Source organism: Staurois parvus, unplaced genomic scaffold, assembly GCF_062004578.1.
Source record: "Staurois parvus isolate SC_StPar_1 unplaced genomic scaffold, SC_StPar_1.0 ptg000038l, whole genome shotgun sequence".
Lineage (NCBI taxonomy): Eukaryota > Metazoa > Chordata > Amphibia > Anura > Ranidae > Staurois > Staurois parvus.
In genome coordinates, this window is record NW_028317834.1 from 1,304,412 (window position 1) to 1,325,935 (window position 21,524).

Consider the following 21,524-nt stretch of genomic DNA (forward strand, 5'->3'; position numbering starts at 1 on the left):
ACATTGGCTCCCTCTTTGATGTCATTATTCAATGATGTTTTGCAGGGCAGTAGGTTTCCTGAGGAGATACTCTTGGCTAACCTGTCTCTATTACCTAAACCCCTGAAAGACCATCATTTACCTCAAAACTATAGACCAATCTCAGTGATGAACAATGATCTGAAAATATTTAGCCGCATTCTGGCAGATCGGTTGGCCCCTATTATCTCCTCTTTGGTCTCACCGGAGCAATCGGGATTTATCCCAGGCAGACTTATCACGGACAATATTCCTCTCACATTAAATGTCATTCAGGACACCAATTTGCATTCTAAAGACGTTTTGTTGCTGAGCCGGGACATTAACAAGGCCTTTGATGGTGTCCTCTGGCCATTCTTGTTTTCATTACTGCAGAAGATGGGCTTTAGTGATGAATTTCTGTCTGGTGTACATGCTTTGTATGACTCCCCCCAAAACAAGAATAAGACTTCCAGGCTGCAATTCTGTATTTTGTACACTAGGCGGAGGTACCCGTCAGGGTTGTCCTCTTTCACCCTTATTATTGGCGCTTGTTTTGGAACCCTTGGCAATTGCAATAATCACACTCAGACATTTCTGGTTCCCCATTATTGGTTCACATTTCACAATTTGTATGTATGCAGATGATGTTATGCTTTTCCTTACTAAACTGTTGGTGTCATTGCCTGACTTCTGCTCATTATTGAATGACTTTGTAACAGTATCAGGTCTTACTGTAAATTTTACTAAATCAGTAGTTCTGCCTATTAATGTTCCTGATTCCCTGGGTGCATCTCTCCGCAATTCTTTTCCATTTCGTTGGGCCACAGATCAGATTTCATACCTAGGTATAAACCTCACCCCCAGATACTCAAAATTATTTGCTGCTAATTGGCCACCATGTGTGTCACGCCTCTCAGCTCTATTGAAGATCTGTCATGGATCCCCTATCTCATTCTTGGCAGAGTCACGGCAGTAACAATGAATGTCTTGCCTAAATTACTTTATTTAGATCACTCCCAATCCCTGTCTCAAAAAACGTTCTTAGATCACTTTCAATGGATTATTAATAATTTTATTTGGCGTAACAAACGCCCTCGTTTTACTTCATCGGTCCTCTACCGGTCACAATGGGCGGGAGGCCTAGGTCTCCCCAATTTCTGGCTTTACTACCTGTCAGCCCGTTTCGCACAGCTATCACAATGGGCGACTATTACTTCCCAGGTCCCATGGATCAGATTTGAATCTCAGTCTATACATCCATTCTATTTACCAGGTGTATTATGGTCCAAAATTTCCCCCCCGCACATTATTGCTCTATAATTCCATTGTTGCCCAATCATTGATGTTTTGGTCCCGTTATAAACTTAAATTGAATCTTGTCTCCTCTGTCTCACCAGGTTCATCATTTTTTGGTGACCCAAATTTTATTACAGCATTCTCATCTTCACAGGTATTCCGTTGGTGGTATGATAGGTCCTTTATTAGGTTATCTGACTTTCAGAGAGGAGGATCTTGTATCACTTTTGAGATGCTACGCATACTTTTTGATATTCCGCTTCGTGAATATTATCATTATCGACAGATTAAATATTTTTTTAATTCACATTTTGGTCTTACACCTTCATCTCCGATTTCATTTTTTGAATGTATTAGCCGTGACTCTCCTAGGGGCAGGGGTCTTATTTCAGATTTGTATCGCCAATTTATGGTTCCTTTCTTTCCCTCACCCCCTCTTTATAGACAGAAATGGGAGGCTGATAGTGATGTCACTTTTTTTGATGAGGATTGGGATTCCATGGTGGATAATGTGTGTAAGAGCTCTAGATCTTTCTGTCCGTGAGACGGCCCTCAAAGTAATAACCAGATGGTATCATACCCCATCTAGACTACACGCCATGTATCCAGGGACATCCCACCTTTGTTTCCGGGGCTGTGGCCTTGCTGGTACTCTAGTGCATATATTTTGGGCCTGCCCAAGCCTCTCATTGGTGTGACGCAAAGGTTCTGAAGTTGCCTCTGCAGTGGCAGGTGCTCCGGTGCATCTGTCTATGCAGTCCTGCCTACTGGGAGCCCCTATCTTGGGAGTTCAGACTGAGGTTATGAGGCTAATCCATAGCATTTGTATATCCACCCTATGGGCTATTGCCCTACATTGGAAATCCCTCACAGTACCATTGACCACAGTTCTGCAGAGTTGATGCGGTGATGCTCATGGAGAGAATTCATTATACTCTATTGGATAAGATGCATTTATTTGACAGAAAATGGGAACTTTGGAGAACTCACAGGCATTTACTAGATCAATAAGGACCATTTATACTTTGATTGATTGAGTTACTTTGTTGGTCGTTTTATAACTCTGCCTACCTCTCTACCTATATTGCTCATGTACTTAATTGCTTTTCTCTTTTTCCCTTTATTCTACATAATTTCACCTTTGAAATGAATACTGCAGTTGTTCCTTGTTTCTCTTGTATATTCTATTTGAAGCTGTAATACCATTTTGAAGTCTATTTCTTAAAAAATAAAAACGTTTGTAAACAAAATATATATTTAGTATAATTCTCCAATTTGTGCAACTAACAGCTCAATGCAGTTAGCTAAACCTTCTACCAATAGCTGGACAACAAAATAACAAACGGATCACCCTTTCATCCAGCTGTGGTCTAATGCTGTTTAATGCCCATGATACCCAGCCAAGCATAGCCTCTTTGAACAATGCATACACTTACCAACTGCTTATATCTGCAGGCTGACATCTTCATCCCAATAGTCTATCCTTGGCCTGACTCCAATAAAATGGATATTTAATATCCTGTTTTTGGCCTCTGTGGCTTCTGAAAATGTTCACTGCTCCCCCACATTTTCCTTGGTCGCCCGAGTTGGGCCTGCCCAGGACTGTTTTCTTCCCGTCCATTTATATCCCAGTGACATAGACAGATGGACAACCTACCTGTTTTCACATCATGGCCTTTTGGCCTCCTGACCTGTTTTGTCAGACATTTCTCTCTCTTTACTAACCTTGCTTCCCCCACTTCTCTCCTCCTTTCTTTCTCTTATTCCTGTCCCAGGGGTGATGATCTCGCCATGATGCAACACCTACAATCAGCTTTGCATCTGTCCTTTATCATGGCTCCAATAAATATACGTACCCTGAATGTTCGGGGAATAAAAAAATGAAGGCCTTCAAATCCTTTGCCTCTGCCAAAGCACATGTGGTGGGCCTGCAGGAGACTCATTTCACTGCCAGCCATATGCCGAAATATCTCCGCTCTTCCTACCCACAGGTTTATATGGCTTCTGCCGCAACTAAACACACAGGTGTACTCAAAGCTTTCCACTGCTCTACTCCCTTTACACCCCAGGCAGGGATCTGGGACCCAGAGGGCCGTTATATTTTCTAATGGGTCACCTCCTTGACCTCAGAGGTCACTATAGCTTCATACTATGCAGCAATTGTAATTATAACTCCCATTTGCTACAAGTAATAGATTCCCATAAATTAGGTACACTTTTACTATGTGGCAATTCCAATCAGCTAGTTTATCCCTTTTTAGACAAATCCCCCATAACCTCTTATCCATCCACATCCTCCTTCCAGCAACAACTCCAACAACGCTCTCTCATAGACACATGGCAAGAAGCTAACCCAGCTAGAAGACACTATACATACTACTCATATCCACAGAAAACTTTCTTCCACATTGACCATAAATTTCTGACTAGAGGTATGTCCCCAGTCCTCCTATCCTGAACCATCATACCTTACCCCTGGACTGGTCACGAAGCTGTCCTCTTGACCCTCTCCTCCTTAGTACCCCAACAAACTAGCACTACATGGAGTCTAAATGGCCCACCCATCCCACAGACTGGACATTGAACTAGCCATCAAAGAATACCTGACACATAACACAACTGATGACATCTCTCTCCTGACCTTTTGGGAAGCCCATAAGTCTGTAATTAGAGGAGCCTGTATCAGCCAAGCCTCACATCTCAAGAAAGGACAGCGAGCAATCCATCACCGCTTAGACACCTCATTTCATCAGGCCAACAAAGCCTTCCAATCAGACCCCTCACCTTCTCATAGATTGTCCTGGACAAGTCCAGGCTAGAAATAGGTGTTTTCTTGACAGAATCAGATGAAAAAATTCTACGCCAATCCAGGCATGAACATTATATGAACACAAACAAACCTGACACTTTTCTATCCCTGGCACTGCGAACCTCAGACCACACACAGACTTGTCCATTTAAAGATTACAAAAACTTCACACACCAGCCATCCTAATAAAATATTACAGGTCTTCCACAAACATCTAGCAGAATTATACTCTGAGACCGGCTCCTATGATGAATCGCAGGCCACTGAACTTTTCTCAAGCCTATCTCTACCAACACTCTCAGCTTCTCAATGTTCTTCCCTGGAAACACCTATTACAGAACTTGAGGTCCCGAACTCCATCAAGTCCCTAAAGTCTAATAAGCGGCCTGGCCCAGACAGCTTACAGCCCTATATTCCAAATATTTACTAACCTCCTTCCACCTTTATTGGTTAATGCATTTAATGCCTTACTCAAAGGTTATTCTTTCTGCTCAGACTCCCTAACAGCAGTCATTTCTATGCTACCTGAACCTCAATCAGATCACACCACATGGCTTCATTACACTCCAATCTCCCTTCTTAACTTGGATGTTAAAATCCTAGAAAAATCCTATCTGCATGGCTGAACTCCATCATAGGCACCTTGATACACAAGGATCAGATGGGTTTTAACCCCCCTCTGCCAAGCCGAGACCACAGAGTGATTTTGCTAGAACATGCAGCTTGCATACGCCGCATACCCGGCTGTTTCCTTTCCTTAGACATAAAAAAAGCCTTTGACTCCAAAGGATATCACCCCTTTACACCTCCCCAAGGGCTTACTTGAGATATGTGGGTTACAAGTCAGACTTTTTTTCCATACAAAGGGGAATGAGGCAAGGCTGCCCCTTGCCCCCCCCCCCCTCCTTTTCTAGCGAATGAACCTTTAGCACAGCTGATAAGAACTAACACAAATATTAAAGGATTAGAACTTGGCGGTCATCATCATAAGTTATGCTTTTTCTCTGATGACAATCTCCTCTTCATGTCTTCTCCTTTGATCTCAGCACCCAACCTTCTCCAATGCCTGGACCAATTTGCATTGATTTCGGACCTGGTTGTGAATCCCAAAAAGTCTACAGCTCTTAATATCTCTCTACCCTCCTTAACTGTGTCACAACTACAACGCCCTCCACCCTTCTCTTGGTCCAGTCAATATATTCCTGATTTAGGACCCAAGCTGATGGCAGACCTCAATATTCTATATTCTGCTAACTACCCTCCTATGTTAACACACCTTACCAATCTTATGACATCCTGGTCCAGACTACCCCTCTCATGGATGGTTGTATCACGGTTGTAAAAAATGACAATTCTTTCCAAAATATTATATCTTTTTTGGGTCCTACCCATATATATACCTTCTTTTTCCTCTGCATATTAGTGTCGCGCCACCACTTATGTATGGGGCACTATTAAACTGCATCTGCCCAGGTCTATCCGTACCTTACCGAACCTTAGAGCGGTCTGGGGCTTCCGAAATTTGCAAAATATTTCCAAGCTGCACATCTTGCTCAACTCCATAAATATCATGCAGTAAAAGTGACCCCCCCCCCCCATGTGTCACTATAGAGTCAGTAGATTGTGACCCCTTATCAGTTGCCAGTTTACTATGGCTACACTCCAGAGACCATCGCTCACTCCAAAACCCAATTACTCAACATTACCCATCTATCTGGGACAGTCTAGAGTTCTGATACACCTTACAGTCACCCCATAACCCACTCATGCCATACCTCCTCAATCCGGCATGGATGCCTCCATCTTCTTTTCATGCTTGTCCTAGAGCTAGTCTAGTTCAAACTTACAATTTCACAGCACCAGACTCCTTTATACCCATCCAAACCCTTTGTGACTCCCACAAAATATCTAGACCTGAAAGTTTTAGATATCTTCAGATCAATCACTTTTGTTTCTCTAACACACCAACCCCCTCCCTCCCAGACATGACAAGGTTTGAACACGTATGTAAATGTGACCCCCATGTCAGAGGTTTGATTTCCACCTTATATACACAGCTACCAGCTCCACCACCTTACACTTCATACCATATACATCCAAGTGGGAATGGGATTTAAATCTACATTTGGAAATCCTCCTCCCAAAATATAGTAGCCATGGAGACTAACCACAAAACTCTCATGTCCTGGTAAAAAAGAAAAAAGTCACACAGGCGGTGCAAACACCTAGCGCATTATCCAAGCTTTATTTAAAAAAAAAAAAAAAAAAAAAGACAAAAACCTAATCACAGAATATGTACATGAAAAAGCCTAAAAAGCCACAGTGATGGCCCAAACTGATGGCAGAGTCCGACTGGTGGTGCGGTCAGCCTGCTGATGCATTTCTGGGACGTGTCCCTTTCCTCAGAGCTGAAGCTGACAAGAGTTGATGCCCTAATATATATATGTGTGACCAGTGCTGCCTATAGCAAAGACCTCTCCCCTCAGGTACCTGGTCCCTGCCCGGATTACTGCATTCATTCCATACTAATCCCTGACTTGTTTCCATGGCTGCTATGAAGCAGTTACCCACCTTCACATGTGGTGCCCATCATCAGTACCCATCATCAGTACCCATCATCAGTGCCAGCTCATCAGTACCCACTAACAGTGCCCATCATCAGTACCCACTAACAGTGCCAGCTCATCAGTGCCGCCTCATCCAATAAGATAAAATGAGCGCTGGATAAACATAGAAATGGAGCAGCTGGCATGAAAGGTAAGAACCTCAAAACCCTCTAATCAATAATAAATAAAACACATGCAGCGCTAAAGGTATGAAAAAAATGTAAAATCATAAATATCATGAATGAAATGTATGTAGATACAATGGATAATATAAAAGTGACCAACTATGATCTCCATATCAATTATAGTGACATAAATAAATACACGCACTGAGGCGTATGGTGGAGTATAGATGTGATAAACGTCCCAAGTTGGCGTTTCAAAGTGCATACATGAAATATAAAAACGGTTAGTCTCTAATCCGTGTAATCAGTGCCGCCTATCAGTGCCCATCAGTGCAGCCTCATCAACGCACATCAGTGAAGGAGAAAAATGACCTGTTTGCAAAATTTTATAATAGAAACAAAGAACTTTTTTTTCAAATGTTTTGCTCTTTTTTTGTTTATAGCACTAAAAATAAAACACCCAGCGGGGAGTAAATACCACCAAAAGAAAGCTCTATTTGTGTGAAAAAAATGATAAAAATTTCATATGAGTACAATATTGCATGACCGCGCAATTGTCATTTAAAGTGCGACAACGCTGAAAGCTGAAAATTGGCCTGGTAAGGAAGGGGATATAAGTGCCTGGTAGGCAAGTGGTTAAGGACCCCACTGGCACCTTTTGGGGGGGTAACCGAAATTGACAGGTACCCGCTCCCACTTCTGCTGCAATCACCTAGGTGATCAGAAGCGGAAGTTGTCCTCCCCCCTCCCTCCCTGTAGTCTTCTGGGACACATGAAAGGTCCTAGAAGACTACAGGACCATTCACAAAGCACAGAGATACTCGCACATGCTCAGTGGGCACCCGGATGTGAAGCCGCAAGCTGTCACAGCTGGGTGCCCACACTGAAGATGCCGGCACTGGAAACACAGGGCGGCCGGTGAAACGGGCTGCGGGGAGGACACCACGAGATCGAGGGACAGGTAAGATCTGTCTTTTAAAAGTCAGCAGCTACTGTTTTTGCAGCTGCTGACTTTTATTTTTTTTTATTTTCACTGGAACTCCACTTTAATGTATGAAGATATTATTTGTAGTGTACAAATTACAACCTGTACGTTACCTCTAAGGGTTGTACCCCTTCTGACTTACTGTTGGTGAGTCCTGCAATCACATTGTTATCAGCTCCTTGTAAAACTATTATCTCTTTCCAATAAAATCTATGAACAAGAGAAGATATGGACCCCACAATTCCTCTATATACTCCACAATTCTCCCATGTGGACACCTCGTAAGTGGTTCTCCAGTATAGACTCCCAGTTTGGAGAACTCATATAGAAGAAGCCGTCAGCTAGAATCAAACTCACTACTCTACAGTATGGTGAAGACCAAGGAGGCCTAGCAATACCAAATGTTAGACTGTATTTTATAGCTGCCCAACTTCAGCATCTTACCAGGTGGGACTTAGTAGACACATTAGATCCCATCCATCGGTTGCTACTTCCATCAGATACAGATTTCACATCACTCTCACACTTGTTAATGGGCTTCAGATGGCACCAGTGGGAAAGGCATGATCTCTCATATATTTATTCCAGTCTTTTGACTCTTACCGAAGACTTATAGAAAGAAATGGGAAACAGAGAAAATAAGAGAGAGTGGTGGGAGGTGATTGTGACCTCCATACCTCTCATCTCTCTGTCCTCTTCACAGAAACTCAGTCATTTCTTTTGCATAGATCTTTCAGGACTCCAGCTCAATTGTTCAGCTAGGACAGGAGGGATTTCCCCTTATGACCCCAATTGTAGTGGTGATGTCGAGGATTTGATACACGTTTTGGAGATGTCCAAAATTATTCAAAAAGTGGAACGATATGACCAGTATTGTAATGTTGGTATTCAATATTCCTCGGGTGTGCCTCTTGGTCTCAATAGAGGAGGAATTATTTACACCTCCTCCTATTACAAGTCATATAGCAATAGTGAGGCTGCTTGACCATAAAAAATATCCCGATCTTGGCTATCATCTCAAACTCCCAGCAGACACCAGTGGATTGAGCAGGTGAACTCCACATTAACATGTGAAAACTAACTTACCAACATTGTAATTCCCCCAGGAGATGTATGTCTGGCAGAACTGGCTGGATACTCCTTGCTCACTCCTAGTTAGTTCTTCATAGGCTTTTAAAATCTTATCTCTTTTAGCTCCATAGAAGGAGAACGGCCAGTTGTATCCTACTGAATGGTGACTACATGGGGGACCCATACTTGGGGTATGATCCTGTAGACACAGGCCTCATTGAACGGTGTCAGCTATCTATGTACAGTTGTGTTCAAAATAATAGCAGTCAGACATCACTAACCGGATCAATCACAGTTTTTGGTAGAAATTATATTTCTACATGGCAAATAATTTCCTAGCAGGTGTAGTAGAGTAATAGAAATCCAACAGACCCAAAAATCATGATATGCATGCTGCTGATTCTGTGTCATTGAATCACTCATTGAAAGGGGCGTGTTCAAAATAATAGCAGTGTGGAGTTTTATTAGTGAGGTCATTCATTCTTTGATAAACAGGTGGCAATTATTGCCCTTATTTAAGGAAGGAAGGCAGCAAATGTTGTACATGCTGGTTACAGTGCATTTCTCTCTGAAATTCTGAGGAAAATGGGTCGTTCCAGACATTGTTCAGGAGAACAGCGTACCTTGATTAAAAAGTTGATTGGAGAGGGGAAAACATATAAAGAAGTGCAGAAAATGATCGGCTGCTCAGCTAAAATGATCACAAATGCTTTAAAATGGCAACCAAAACCTGAAAGACATAGAAGAAAGCGAAAAACTACCATTGGAATGGATAGAAGAATAGCCAAAATGGGGCGGACTCAGCCAACAATCAGCTCCAGGAAGATGAAAGAAGGTGTGACGTTCCCTGTGAGGACTGTTACAATTAGAAGACGCCTATGTGAAGCCAAGCTATCTGCAAGAAGTCCCCGCAAAGTCCCACTGTTGGAAAAAAGACGTGTGCTGAAGAGGTTACAATCTGCCAAAGAGCACATTGACCGGCCTAAAGAGAAATGGCGCAACATTTTGTGGACTGATGAAAGTAAGATTGTTCTTTTTGGGTCTAGTGGGCGGAGACAGTTTGTCAGACGACCCCCAAACACTGAATTCAAGCCACCGTACACTGTGAAGACAGTGAAGCATGGTGGTGCAAGCATCATGATATGGGGATGTTTCTCATACTACGGTGTGGGGCCTATTTATCGCATACCAGGGATCATGGATCAGTTTGAATCCATCAGAATACTTGAAGAGGTCATGCTGCCTTATGCTGAAGAGGAAATGCCTTTGAAATGGGTGTTCCAACAAGACAACGACCCCAAACACACCAGTAAACGTGCAACATCTTGGTTCCAGACCAACAAGATGGACGTTATGGAGTGGCCAGCCCAATCCCCGGATCTTAATCCAATAGAAAACTTGTGGGGTGACATCAAAAATGCAGTTTCTGAGGCAAAACCAAGAAATAGAGAAGAACTGTGGAATGTGGTCCAATCATCCTGGGCTGGAATACCTGATCACAGGGGCCAGAAGTTGGGGGACTCCATGCAACACAGATGTACAGCAGTTCTCAGAAACAGTGCGACTACAACCAAATATTCATGAAGTCATTCAAAGGAAAGCAAAATCTTCAAACATTTCTCAGTTTATATAGTGAATGTTTGAGTTTGTAAAGAAGAATACAAACACTGCGATTTTTTTGAACCGTCTAATATTCACTTTTCTTCCATTTTTTTAGAGGAACAACACAAATTTGATGTATTTTCTTCATGTTTGGATTTGGAATAGAATGTGTCGTGTTCCCAATGCATTTGTGTGGATGGAAATAAAAGCTATTAGAAGGATTTTCAGCTTTAGTCACTTTTATCATCACACTGCTATTATTTTGAACACAACTGTATTTACTGGGGGGAGTTACTTGCCGTGTACAGCTGAATTGTTCTAGGCTGTTTCTTCTTTTCTATGTTCATTTGTTTATAAAAGGTAAAAGTGACACCATAGACAAAGCAAGTTATTGTTCTGTATGATCTGTAACAGTGCCACAACTGCCTATACGTGAGAATGTATGACTCCATTGTCTGGGCTGAATGTCGGGAATACTGTGCGCACTTAGAAACTTTATTAATAAAAGCATTTGATTAAAAAATACTGTAGATAATGCTGTACACATTCTTTCTATTCATAAGATATATTTAGTAATGAACATTAAAAATAGAAAGCAACTTTATGTAGCCCTTTATTATTATTTTTATTATTTATTATACAGTATTTATAAAGCGCCGATAGTTCACTCAGCGCTGTACATTACAAAGGGGGACAGAACAATACCAATACAATGTGATACATGAGAGGATTGAGGGCCCTGCTCTTTCGAGCTTACAATTTAGAAGGGACGGGATAGTGGTACAGGAGGAGATAGCTGTGGAGGATGGAGTGGTAGGAAGAGTGGAGGAGGTCGGTCAAGATAGCAGGGGGTAGGCTTTAATGAAGAGATGGGTTTTCAGGGTGCGCCTAAAGGAGAGGAGAGTGATAATCTGTTGGGTTGGGGCAGGGAGTTCCAGAGGATGGGTGACACCCTGGAGAAGTCCTGGAGGCGGGCATGGGAGAAGGAGACCAGGGAACTAGAGAGAAGAAGGTCTTGTGAGGACCGGAGTGTGCGTTCTGGGCGGTACTTGGATATTAGGTCAGTGATGTAGTTCGGGGCAGTATGGTGGACAGCTTTGTACGTCAGTGTTAGGATTTTAAATTTGATCCGTTGCGCAATCGGAAGCCAGTGGAGGGATTGGCAGAGGGGGGTGGAGTTCAGTGGAGGGATTGGCAGAGGGGGGTGGCGGAAACGGAGCGGTTGGAAAGGTGAATGAGTCTGGCAGCCGTATTCAGGATCGACTGAAGCGGGGATAGCCAGCGGCGAGGCAGACCAGTGAGGAGGGAGTTGCAGTAGTCAAGTCGTGATATGATGAGGGAGTGGATGAGCTGTTTATTGTTTTCTGGGGTTAGGAACGTGTGGATTTTGGCGATGTTGTGGAGGTGGAGTCTGCATGTTGCGGAGGTGGAGTCTGCATGTTGCGGAGGTGGAGTCTGCACGAGTTTGTTAAAGATTGGACTTGGGGCTGGAAGGATAGGTTGGAGTCCAGAATGACACCAAGTACTCTGGCCTGCAGGGCGGGTTTGATATTGGCGTTGTTGGATGTGATGGAGAAGTCAATGAGGGGTGGGGTTCGGGCTGGGGGGAAGACAAGAAACTCGGTTTTGGAGAGATTCAGTTTAAGGAAGTGGAGCGACATCCAATCTGATATGTCGCTCAGTAGGTGTGTGATTCAGGCAGAGACCGAGGGGGTGAGGTGGGGGGTTGAGAGATAGATTTGTGTGTCGTCGGCATAGAGGTGGTAGTTGAAGCCGTGAGAGTGTATGAGTTGGCCAAGGGAGGAGGTGTAGATGGAGAAGAGAAGGGGCCCAAGGACAGAGCCTTGAGGGACCCCAACAGAGAGGGGGAGTGAGGGGGAGGTGGTAGCATTATAGGTAACGCTGAAAGAGCATTGTGACAGGTAGGATAAGAGCCAGGAGAGAGCAGAATCTCTGAGGTCGAGGGAGTGTAGTATTTTGAGGAGGAGGGGGTGGTCAACTGTGTCGAAGGCCGCAGAGAGGTCAAGGAGTAGGAGCACTGAATAGTGGCCATTAGCTTTATATAAAATTCTTTTTTTTTTTTGTACAGGTGGATTGATGAACCAAGTTTTCGGTCATGTTGATCTTCATAAATACAGCTGAGTCACATGGAAAACAAGACATATGGTTGTTTTAATTGACTGAAAGTCTTTATTGCAGTTCACTGGAGGATTCGCACGGGATACAAGTCATATCTGTGTTCTAAAAGTCATGCTTTGGATCCTCTTCCACATTGATCCAGCGGGAGAAAAGTAATTTCAGTGTTCTGGAAGTGACAATGGCTTTACAATAAAGTCCAACTAAGTATAAATAAGAGGAGTCATTTCAAACTACTTCTTATTTGGAGATTTTACAATGGAGAGAAAATATTTCACACACCAGAAGGTTCACAATGGAGAGAAGTCATATCAGTGTTCTGAATGTGATAAAGCTTTTACACGGAAGTCAGGTCTTCTCAGACACCAGAGGATTCATACTGGAGAGAAGCCATATCAGTGTTCTGATTGTGATAAAGCTTTTACACAGAAGTCACATCTTACCAGACACCAGAAGATTCACACTGGAGAGAAGCCATATCAGTGTCCTGAATGTGATAAAGCTTTTATAAAGAAGTCAAATTTTTTCAGACATAAGAGGATTCACACTGGAGAGAAGCCATATCAGTGTTCTGAATGTGATAAAGCTTTTACATTGAAGTCACATCTTATCATACACCAGAGGATTCACACTGGAGAGAAGTCATATCAGTGTTCTGAATGTGATAAAGCTTTTACTGTGAAGTCAAGTCTTATCACACACCAGAGGATTCACACTGGAGAGAAGCTATATCAGTGTTCTGAATGTGATAAAGCTTTTACAGATAAATCACATATTATCCCACACCAGAGGATTCACACTGGAGAGAAGCCATATCAGTGTTCTGAATGTGATAAAGCTTTTACATTGAAGTCACATCTTATCAAACACCAGAGGATTCACACTGGAGAGAAGCCATATCAGTGTTCTGAATGTGATAAAGCTTTTACTGTGAAGTTAAATCTTATCAGACACCAGAAGATACACACTGGAGAGAAGCCATATCAGTGTTCTGAATGTGATAAAGCTTTTACTCAGAAGTCAAATCTTATCAGACACCAGAGGGTTCACACTGGAGAGAAGCTATATCAGTGTTCTGAATGTGATAAAGCTTTTACATATAAGTCAGATCTTATGAAACACCAGAGGAGGCACACTGGAGAGAAGCCATTTTAATGCTCTCAATGTGACAAAGTTTTATAGTTAATGCCGGTCTAATCTATCACCGGAGGTTTCATAAATTTCTGCATTGATTAAATTCTGGAAGAAAAGGAATATTAAAGAAGTTTCAGGTGTCACAGGTTTGTTTCACATCCCCAATGTCATCCCACAAGCTAGAGAAGGGAAAAGTTAAAATGTTACTTTAAAAGAAACAAACTAAAATCTGAGCAAACTGGAATGTAATGATCGGATGAACTAAGTTTAGTGCTTATGTCCATCAAGCACACAACTAGAAGGGATTTGAATATTTTATCTTTTGACATTTTTTGATGGGGGGAGGGACTGATGGTTGTGTTATTGGTATTGATGGAGAAGTCAGGGAGGGGGCACAGGCTGGGGGGAATACTAAGAGCTCAGATTTGTTAAGATTGAGTTGGAGGAAGTGGAGTGACATCCATTCCGATATGTCGCTTAGTAGGTTAGTAATGAGAGAGGAGACTGAAGGGGCGAGGTGAGTAGTAGAAATATAGATATGTGTGTCATCAGCATAGAGATGGTACTTAAAACCATGGCAGTAGGGGAAGGAGGTGTAGATGTAGAAGAGTAGGGGTCCAAGAACGGAACCTTGAGGTACCCCTATGGAAAGAGGGAGTGAAGAGGAGGAGGCAGAGTTATAGTTAACTCTGCTCTCTCCTGGTTCTCCTACCTATTGCAGAGCTTGTTCAGAGTCTTGGAGGCCAACTGAGTGGAGTTTTTTGAGGAGAAGGGGTTTGTCAACCATATCAAAAGCTGCAGAGAGGTCAAGTAGTAAGAGTATGGAGTAGTGGCCATTGGTTGGGATGAGTATGGAGTAGTGGCCATTGGTTGGAATGAGTATGGAGTAGTGTTCATTGGTTGGGATGAGTACAGAGTAGTGGCCATTGGTTGGGATGAGTATGGAGTAGTGACCATAGGTTGGAATGAGTACAGTGTAGTGATCATTGGCTGGGATGAGTACGGAGTAGTGATCATTGGCTGGGATGAGTACGGAGTAGTGATCATTGGCTGGGATGAGTACGGAGTAGTGGCCATTGGTTGGGATGAGTACGGAGTAGTGATCATTGGTTGGGATGAGTACGGAGTAGTGGCCATGGGTTGGAATGAGTACGGAGTAGTGGCCATTGGTTGGGATGAGTACGGAGTAGTGATCATTGGTTGGGATGAGTACGGAGTAGTGGCCATGGGTTGGAATGAGTACGGAGTAGTGGCCATTGGTTGGGATGAGTACAGAGTAGTGGCCATTGGTTGGGATGACTACGGAGTAGTGGCCATTGGTTGGGATGAGTACGGAGTAGTGGCCATTGGTTGGGATGAGTACGGAGCAGTGGCCATTGGTTGGGATGAGTACGGAGTAGTGGCCATTGGTTTTAACAGTTAGTAGATCATTATTGAGGTTTAGTAGGGCAGTTTCAGTGGAGTGTAGTGAGCGAAAGGCAGACTGTAAAGGGTCAAGAAGGTTGTTGTCGGTGAGGTGGGAGGAGCTCAGGCAATTGTAGACTAAGCGTTCTAAGAGTTTAAAAGTAAACAAGAGCAGGGAGGTGGGTCTTAAGTTGTTCAGGTTGGTGGGGTCCAGGGAGGATTTTTTAAGTATGGGAGTGATGCGCGCATGCTTTAGAGGGGAGGGGAATACGCCGGTAGAGAGGGAGAGATTGAAGATGTGGGTGAGGGAGCAGATGAGGGAAGAGGGGGGTGACCGGAGGAGTCGAGAGGGGATAGGGTCCAGGGGGCAGGTAGTGAGACGGGCTTCTGAGAGAACCTTAGTGACCTCTTCGGTAGTAGCAAGGTCAAAAGAGGAAAGTGTTGAGGGAGGTTTAGTATAAGGTATGCTAAGTGGGATGGATGTCTGTGCAGTGGAGATGCCCCTATGAATTGCATCAATCTTGTTTTTGAAGTGATTTGCAATCTCGTGAGCAGTGAGTGAGGTACTGCGTGGAGGTGGAGAAAGTAGAGAGTTAAAAGTAGAGAAGAGACGACGAGGACTGGATGACAAGCTATTGATGAGAGTGACAAAGTAGGCTTGTCTGGCAGCATGGAGGGAGGAATTGTATGTGAAGAAAGCAGATTTATATTGGGTGAATGCTTGGTGAGATTTGGTTTTATGCCACATTCGCTCCAGCACACGACTATGTCATTTAAGATCTCTGGTGTTGTCAGTCTGCCAAGGTTGTAATGGTCGGAGCCTGATGATTCGTGTGGTTAGAGGAGCAAGTGAGTCTAATGTGGATGAAAGTGAACTGTTGTAGACAGCAGTGGCCAGGTCAGGGCAGGACAGGGGAGAGATTCTGTCATAGAGTTGGTCAGTTGCAGAGTGGAAAGGAGAAGGGTTCAAGTTGTGATGGTTTCTGCAGGTGATTGCTGCTTGGAGGGATAAGTGTTTGATGATGAGGAGACTGTGAAGGTGATGAGATTGTGATCATAGAGAGGAAAGTGGGTGTTTGTGAGGTTGTAGGATATCATCTCGTGGATGACAACCTTTTAGGCAGGTCTGCGACTGTGACACCAGCTAGAAAAAAGTCTCTGTTCAGTGAGAAAACAACATCCCAAGCTGATGCAGGCCTTCCAATACTGAGTTACTGCTGATTTAGGGGATGTATTCAGCAGTAAAACGTAAGCCCAGCTGGCCACTTGTGTTCCATGTGGTTCTGCCAAATGGGATTCCATCAGGTGAAGATCAGAAATCCTTGTTACATGTTTTCTCTTTCCAGCTATTACTCCTCTCCTACTCCACTTCTTCCGGGGGACTGATATTCCTCTGATTGGGGTTCACAATAATCACTCTGAGTGCACACATCTCTTTTTGGTGTGAAGTTTGTAAAGAAAACTTCTTCTCCCTGGAAATATTACAACGTTGGCACCAAAGTGTAACTATGGGCAAAATCAATAATGACATTAATAATGAAATCTGTCATTAGCAGAGCAGGTTTTGTTTTTCTGAGTCTCCCATTGTTTTAATTTTTTGTTGTCCCTCCCAGTAGATTGTTTTTTTTTTTTGTACTTCCTGTAGAAGACTAAGTGTTTAGGGAAAAATGGCAGTTGGAGGGGTTGGGGCAAATCCTATAACACTGCTGGGGGTGCTCACAACTGTCAGTTGTCATTCATATGGGGGTTGGACCTTATAGAGAACCTGTTGCTGTAACTGCTGTAGAAGCGTTAGCTGAAGTTGGGCTTTACTTGTTGTGTGTCTTACTTATAACACAGGTCTGCGACTAAAAAGCTGTTTGATTATTTTCATCTAATTTCCATGTATTTTGGTGTGCTGAAAACAAATAAAATATTGAAAAAACTCCTAGACGTCAGGATTTGCCACAAAATGCAAAATTGTCTTCAAATTTATAAAAAAATAATAATTTTTGGGTTTTTTTTTTATATTATGGGTTTTTAACCAAATTTAAAGTCCAAATTACTATTAATTCACATAAGTGCATTTAAGATATAAAATGCCAAAAAAATCCTTAAAGGGGTTGTCCAAATTATGTAAAAAGAAATATAGCTCTGTAAATCTGATGGTAAGCAATATATACATAAGCTAAGCAAGTTTTAGGGAAACAAATTCTATTTCCTCATTTCCCTAGTTCTCTTCTGGCCCTTTGTTGTTATTTGCTCTTAACTAGAAAAACGCATTGACTCCTGCTGCTTTCCTCTGGGTAAATGCATCTATCTCTTATCTCCGCTCTTAACTAGAAAAACGCATTGACTCCTGTTAAATTCAGAACAAATGGTGTATTTATATTTGTGTATGTTGACCATTCCTCGCCTCCAGCTGCACTCAGGTTTATGACTGTAGCTTGTTCCCAATGAAACATCCCCCACTATTCATGTGATCCTTATCAACTTCTAATTGGGGTGGAGTTGAATGCTCATTTGAGCATCTCCCTATAAATTTAGATCAGCTCATTGGGGGGAGATCACTGATGAGGGGCACAGTCTCTGATGGGGGTGCTGCATTGAGCGAGTGCTGCGTTGAAGGAGTGCAAAGCAGTTAAACACAGCAGTTGGAACTAAAGCAGGAGAACTTCAGCAGCAGGAAGACACAACAACAGCAAGAAACTCTACTGCACGCTGGACAGACTGCAAGCAAACACCCTTGGAAACATCTCTTACATGCCTGAGTCCCACTCCGTGTACCTTTATATAATACGCCCCTCTTCTCCTTATCATATTACTATCCTCTGTTCCCAAATCTCATTTCTTTACCCCTCTGCTCCACCCCAAAACTTGTACATCTCCCCCTCATTGCTATCATCTCCCTACTATTGCTTTCATCACCTCCCCAAAATGCCTCTTCCACTCCTCCTTCTCATTTTCCTCTCCTCCATTCCCGAAATCCATTCACTATATTCCTCTGCCCCACCCAAACAATTGTATATTGTGTCCTCACTGCTTCCTTCACCCCTCAACGGCACCCACCACCTCCTCCTATTACTCCACTCTCCCACTGACCCAAATACCTCCACTAGGAGTTTCTCACGCTCCTGCACATCCCGCTCCCATGCCACCTTTCTCACCCTTCTCCTCCTCCTAACTGCGGGAGACATCTCCCCGAATCCTAGCCCTCCACCACCTCCCTCACCCGCGCAACACCCTCCCGCCTCCACGTTCCGCCGCAACCCCCGCAACTTAGTATCTGTCCCCCTGCTCCCTAAATCTCCCCCGTTTTCATGTGCACTCCTGAACGCCCGATCGGTGTGCAACAAGCTTACCGCCATCCACAACCTCTTTGTTTCATGCTCCCTCAACCTCCTAGCAATTACAGAAACCTGGATCCAGGCCACTGACTCTACCTCCCCTGCTGCACTCTCCTACGGAGGTCTCACCTGGACCCACTCACCCAGGCCTAACGGTCGTAAAGGTGATGGGGTTGGTCTGCTCCTGTCACCACAGAGAACTTTCCAAGTCCTCCCAAACCCCCCCTCCCTATCCTTCTCCTCCTTCGAGGCCCACTGCGTCCGACTATTCTCCCCAACCCCCCTGAAGATTGCTGTGATATACCGGCCTCCTGGATCCATATCCTGCTTCCTGGATGACTTTTCCTCCTGGCTACCCTTCTTCCTCTCCTCTGAGCTACCCACCATCATCCTTGGGGATTTCAACATCCCTGTCTACCTCGACAACCCGGACACATCCCATCTCCTCCACTTAACCTCCTCCTTTGCACTTGCACAGTGCATACAATCCACCACCCACTCCAATGGTAATATCCTTGATCTCGTCTTCTCCAACCGCTGCGCTCCCCACAACCTCACTAACACCCCCTTCTCTATCTCCTCGTCCTCCAACGCCTACCCCTCCAAATGTCACACTACTACCAGCCATAACCGCCGCAACCTTAACCCTGCCCCCTCCACTCTGCAACTGATCAACTCCATGACAGCATCCTCCCCCTGTCCTGCCCCGACTTGGCTATGACTGCCTACAACAACGCGCTGTCAACAGCCCTTGACTCACTAGCGCCTCTAACCACACGCAACATCAAACCCCGACCGCTCCAGCCCTGGCAGACTGATCACACCAAAACCCTCAAACAACATAGTCGTGCCCTGGAGCGACTATGGCGCAAAACCAAATCCCAACAAGCCTTCGCCCGCTACACATCTGCCTTCCACACCTACACCTCCTCCCTCCACGCAGCCAAACAAGCCTACTTCCTGACCCTCATCAAGGCCTTCTCCTCCAATCCTTGCCGACTCTTCTCCACCTTCAACTCTCTACTCTCGCCACCCCCACCTCCACCCAGCACCTCACTCACTGCCCTTGAGATTGCCAATCACTTCAAAAACAAGACTGACACAATCCGCAAGGACATCGCCGCAACTCACACGCCCTCTCAACCTGTCCCCTCTCACACAGCTACCCCCTCATCCTCCCTCCCCCTCGACATAACCAGCAGGGACTTTGTCGCTGCTCAAACTCCCTCCAACCCCGTTCCCCTTCACTCAGCTACCCCCTCATTACCCCTCTCCCACGGCCTCACCACTGCTCTGACCTCCACTTCCCCACCCTACATTCTTCATACTGAAGCTCCCCCAACACTCCGCACCTTTGACCTTACTACCATCGAGGAAGTCTCCAAGATCCTCTCTGATGCCCGCCTCACCACCTGCCCCCTCGACCCTATCCCCTCACAACTCCTACAACCTCCCTCCCCCTCCATCCTACGCTCCCTCACCCACATCTTCAATCTCCCCCTCTCCTCCGGCACTTTCCCCTCCCCTCTGAAACATGCATACATCACCCCCATACTTAAAAAGCCCTCCCTGGACCCTAATGACCCGAACAACCTCAGACCCATCTCCCATCTCCCATTTACATCTAAACTCCTTGAGCGCCTAGTCTACACCCGCCTATGCTCTCACCTCAACGACAACAACCTCCTCGATCCCCTACAGTCTGGCTTCGTCCCCTACACTCCACCAAAACTGCCTTACTCAAACTCTCCAACGACTTGCTAACCGCCAAAGCTAATGGCCACTATTCAGTGCTCCTACTCGTTGACCTCTCTGCAGCCTTCGACACAGTCGACCAACCCCTCCTCCTCAAAAAACTACACTCCCTCGGCCTCAGAGATTCTGCTCTCTCCTGGCTCTCATCCTACCTGTCACAACGCTCTTTCAGCATTACCTATAATGCCACCACCTCCCTCTCACTCCCCCTCTCTGTTGGGGTCCCTCAAGGTTCCGTCCTTGGGCCCCTTCTCTTCTCCATCTACACCTCCTCCCTTGGCCAACTCATACACTCTCACGGCTTCAACTACCACCTCTATGCCGACGACACACAAATCTTTCTCTCAACCCCCCACCTCACCTCCTCGGTCTCCGCCCAAATCACACACCTACTGAGCAACATATCAGACTGGATGTCGCTCCACTTCCTTAAACTGAACCTCTCCAAAAGTGAGTTTCTTGTCTTCCCCCCAGCCCGGACACCCCCCCCCATTGACTTCTCCATCACATCCAACAACGCCACCATCAAACCCGCCCCACAGGCCAGAGTACTTGGTGTCATTCTGGACTCCAACTTATCCTTCCAGCCCCAAGTCCAATCTTTAACAAACTCGTGCAGACTCCACCTCCGCAACATTGCCAAAATACACACGTTCCTAACCCCAGAAAACAATAAACAGCTCATCCACTCCCTCATCATATCACGACTTGACTACTGCAACTCCCTCCTCACTGGCCTGCCTCACCGCTGGCTATCCCCGCTTCAGTCGATCCTGAATACGGCTGCCAGACTCATTCACCTTTCCAACCGCTCCATCTCCACCACCCCCCTCTGCCAATCCCTCCACTGGCTTCCAATTGCGCAACGGATCAAATTCAAAATCCTAACACTAACGTACAAAGCCGTCCACCATACTGCCCCGTACTACATCACTGACCTAATATCCAAGTACCGCCCAGCACGCACACTGCGCTCCTCACAAGACCTCCTTCTCTCTAGTTCCCTGGTCTCCTCCTCCCACGCCCGCCTCCAGGACTTCTCCAGGGTGTCACCCATCCTCTGGAACTCCCTGCCCCAACCCATCAGATTATCACCTACTCTCCTCTCCTTTAGGCGCACCCTGAAAACCCATCTCTTCAGGGAAGCCTACCCCACCCCCTGCTAACTTGCTGACCTCCTCCACTCTCCCTACCACTCCATCCCCCACAGCTATCTCCTCCTGTGCGACCATCCCCTCCCTCCTAGATTGTAAGCTCGAAAGAGCAGGGCCCTCG

General features: G+C 44.9%; 2 protein-coding genes and 1 long non-coding RNA gene across 4 annotated transcripts in view; 2 read left to right on the forward strand and 1 right to left on the reverse strand.

The window, feature by feature from the left end:
- Positions 1-21,524, forward strand: part of LOC149470567 (uncharacterized) — a 389,981-nt gene that overhangs the window by 310,017 nt on the left and 58,440 nt on the right. The window lies entirely within an intron of this gene.
- LOC149470570 (uncharacterized) overlaps positions 1-21,524 on the reverse strand; it is a 218,358-nt gene that overhangs the window by 167,538 nt on the left and 29,296 nt on the right. The gene's annotated exons all lie outside the window — the stretch shown is intronic.
- On the forward strand, positions 12,469-14,144 carry LOC149470572 (uncharacterized). The gene has a single exon (XM_089662368.1). It carries the CDS (start codon positions 12,889-12,891, stop codon positions 13,783-13,785), a length of 897 nt encoding a protein of 298 aa, XP_089518494.1. The 5' UTR covers positions 12,469-12,888; the 3' UTR covers positions 13,786-14,144.

Excerpts from the sequence above, each read along its gene's own strand:
- LOC149470572 (XM_089662368.1), top strand. The coding sequence starts at position 12,889 with ATGGAGAGAAAATATTTCACACACCAGAAGGTTCACAATGGAGAGAAG.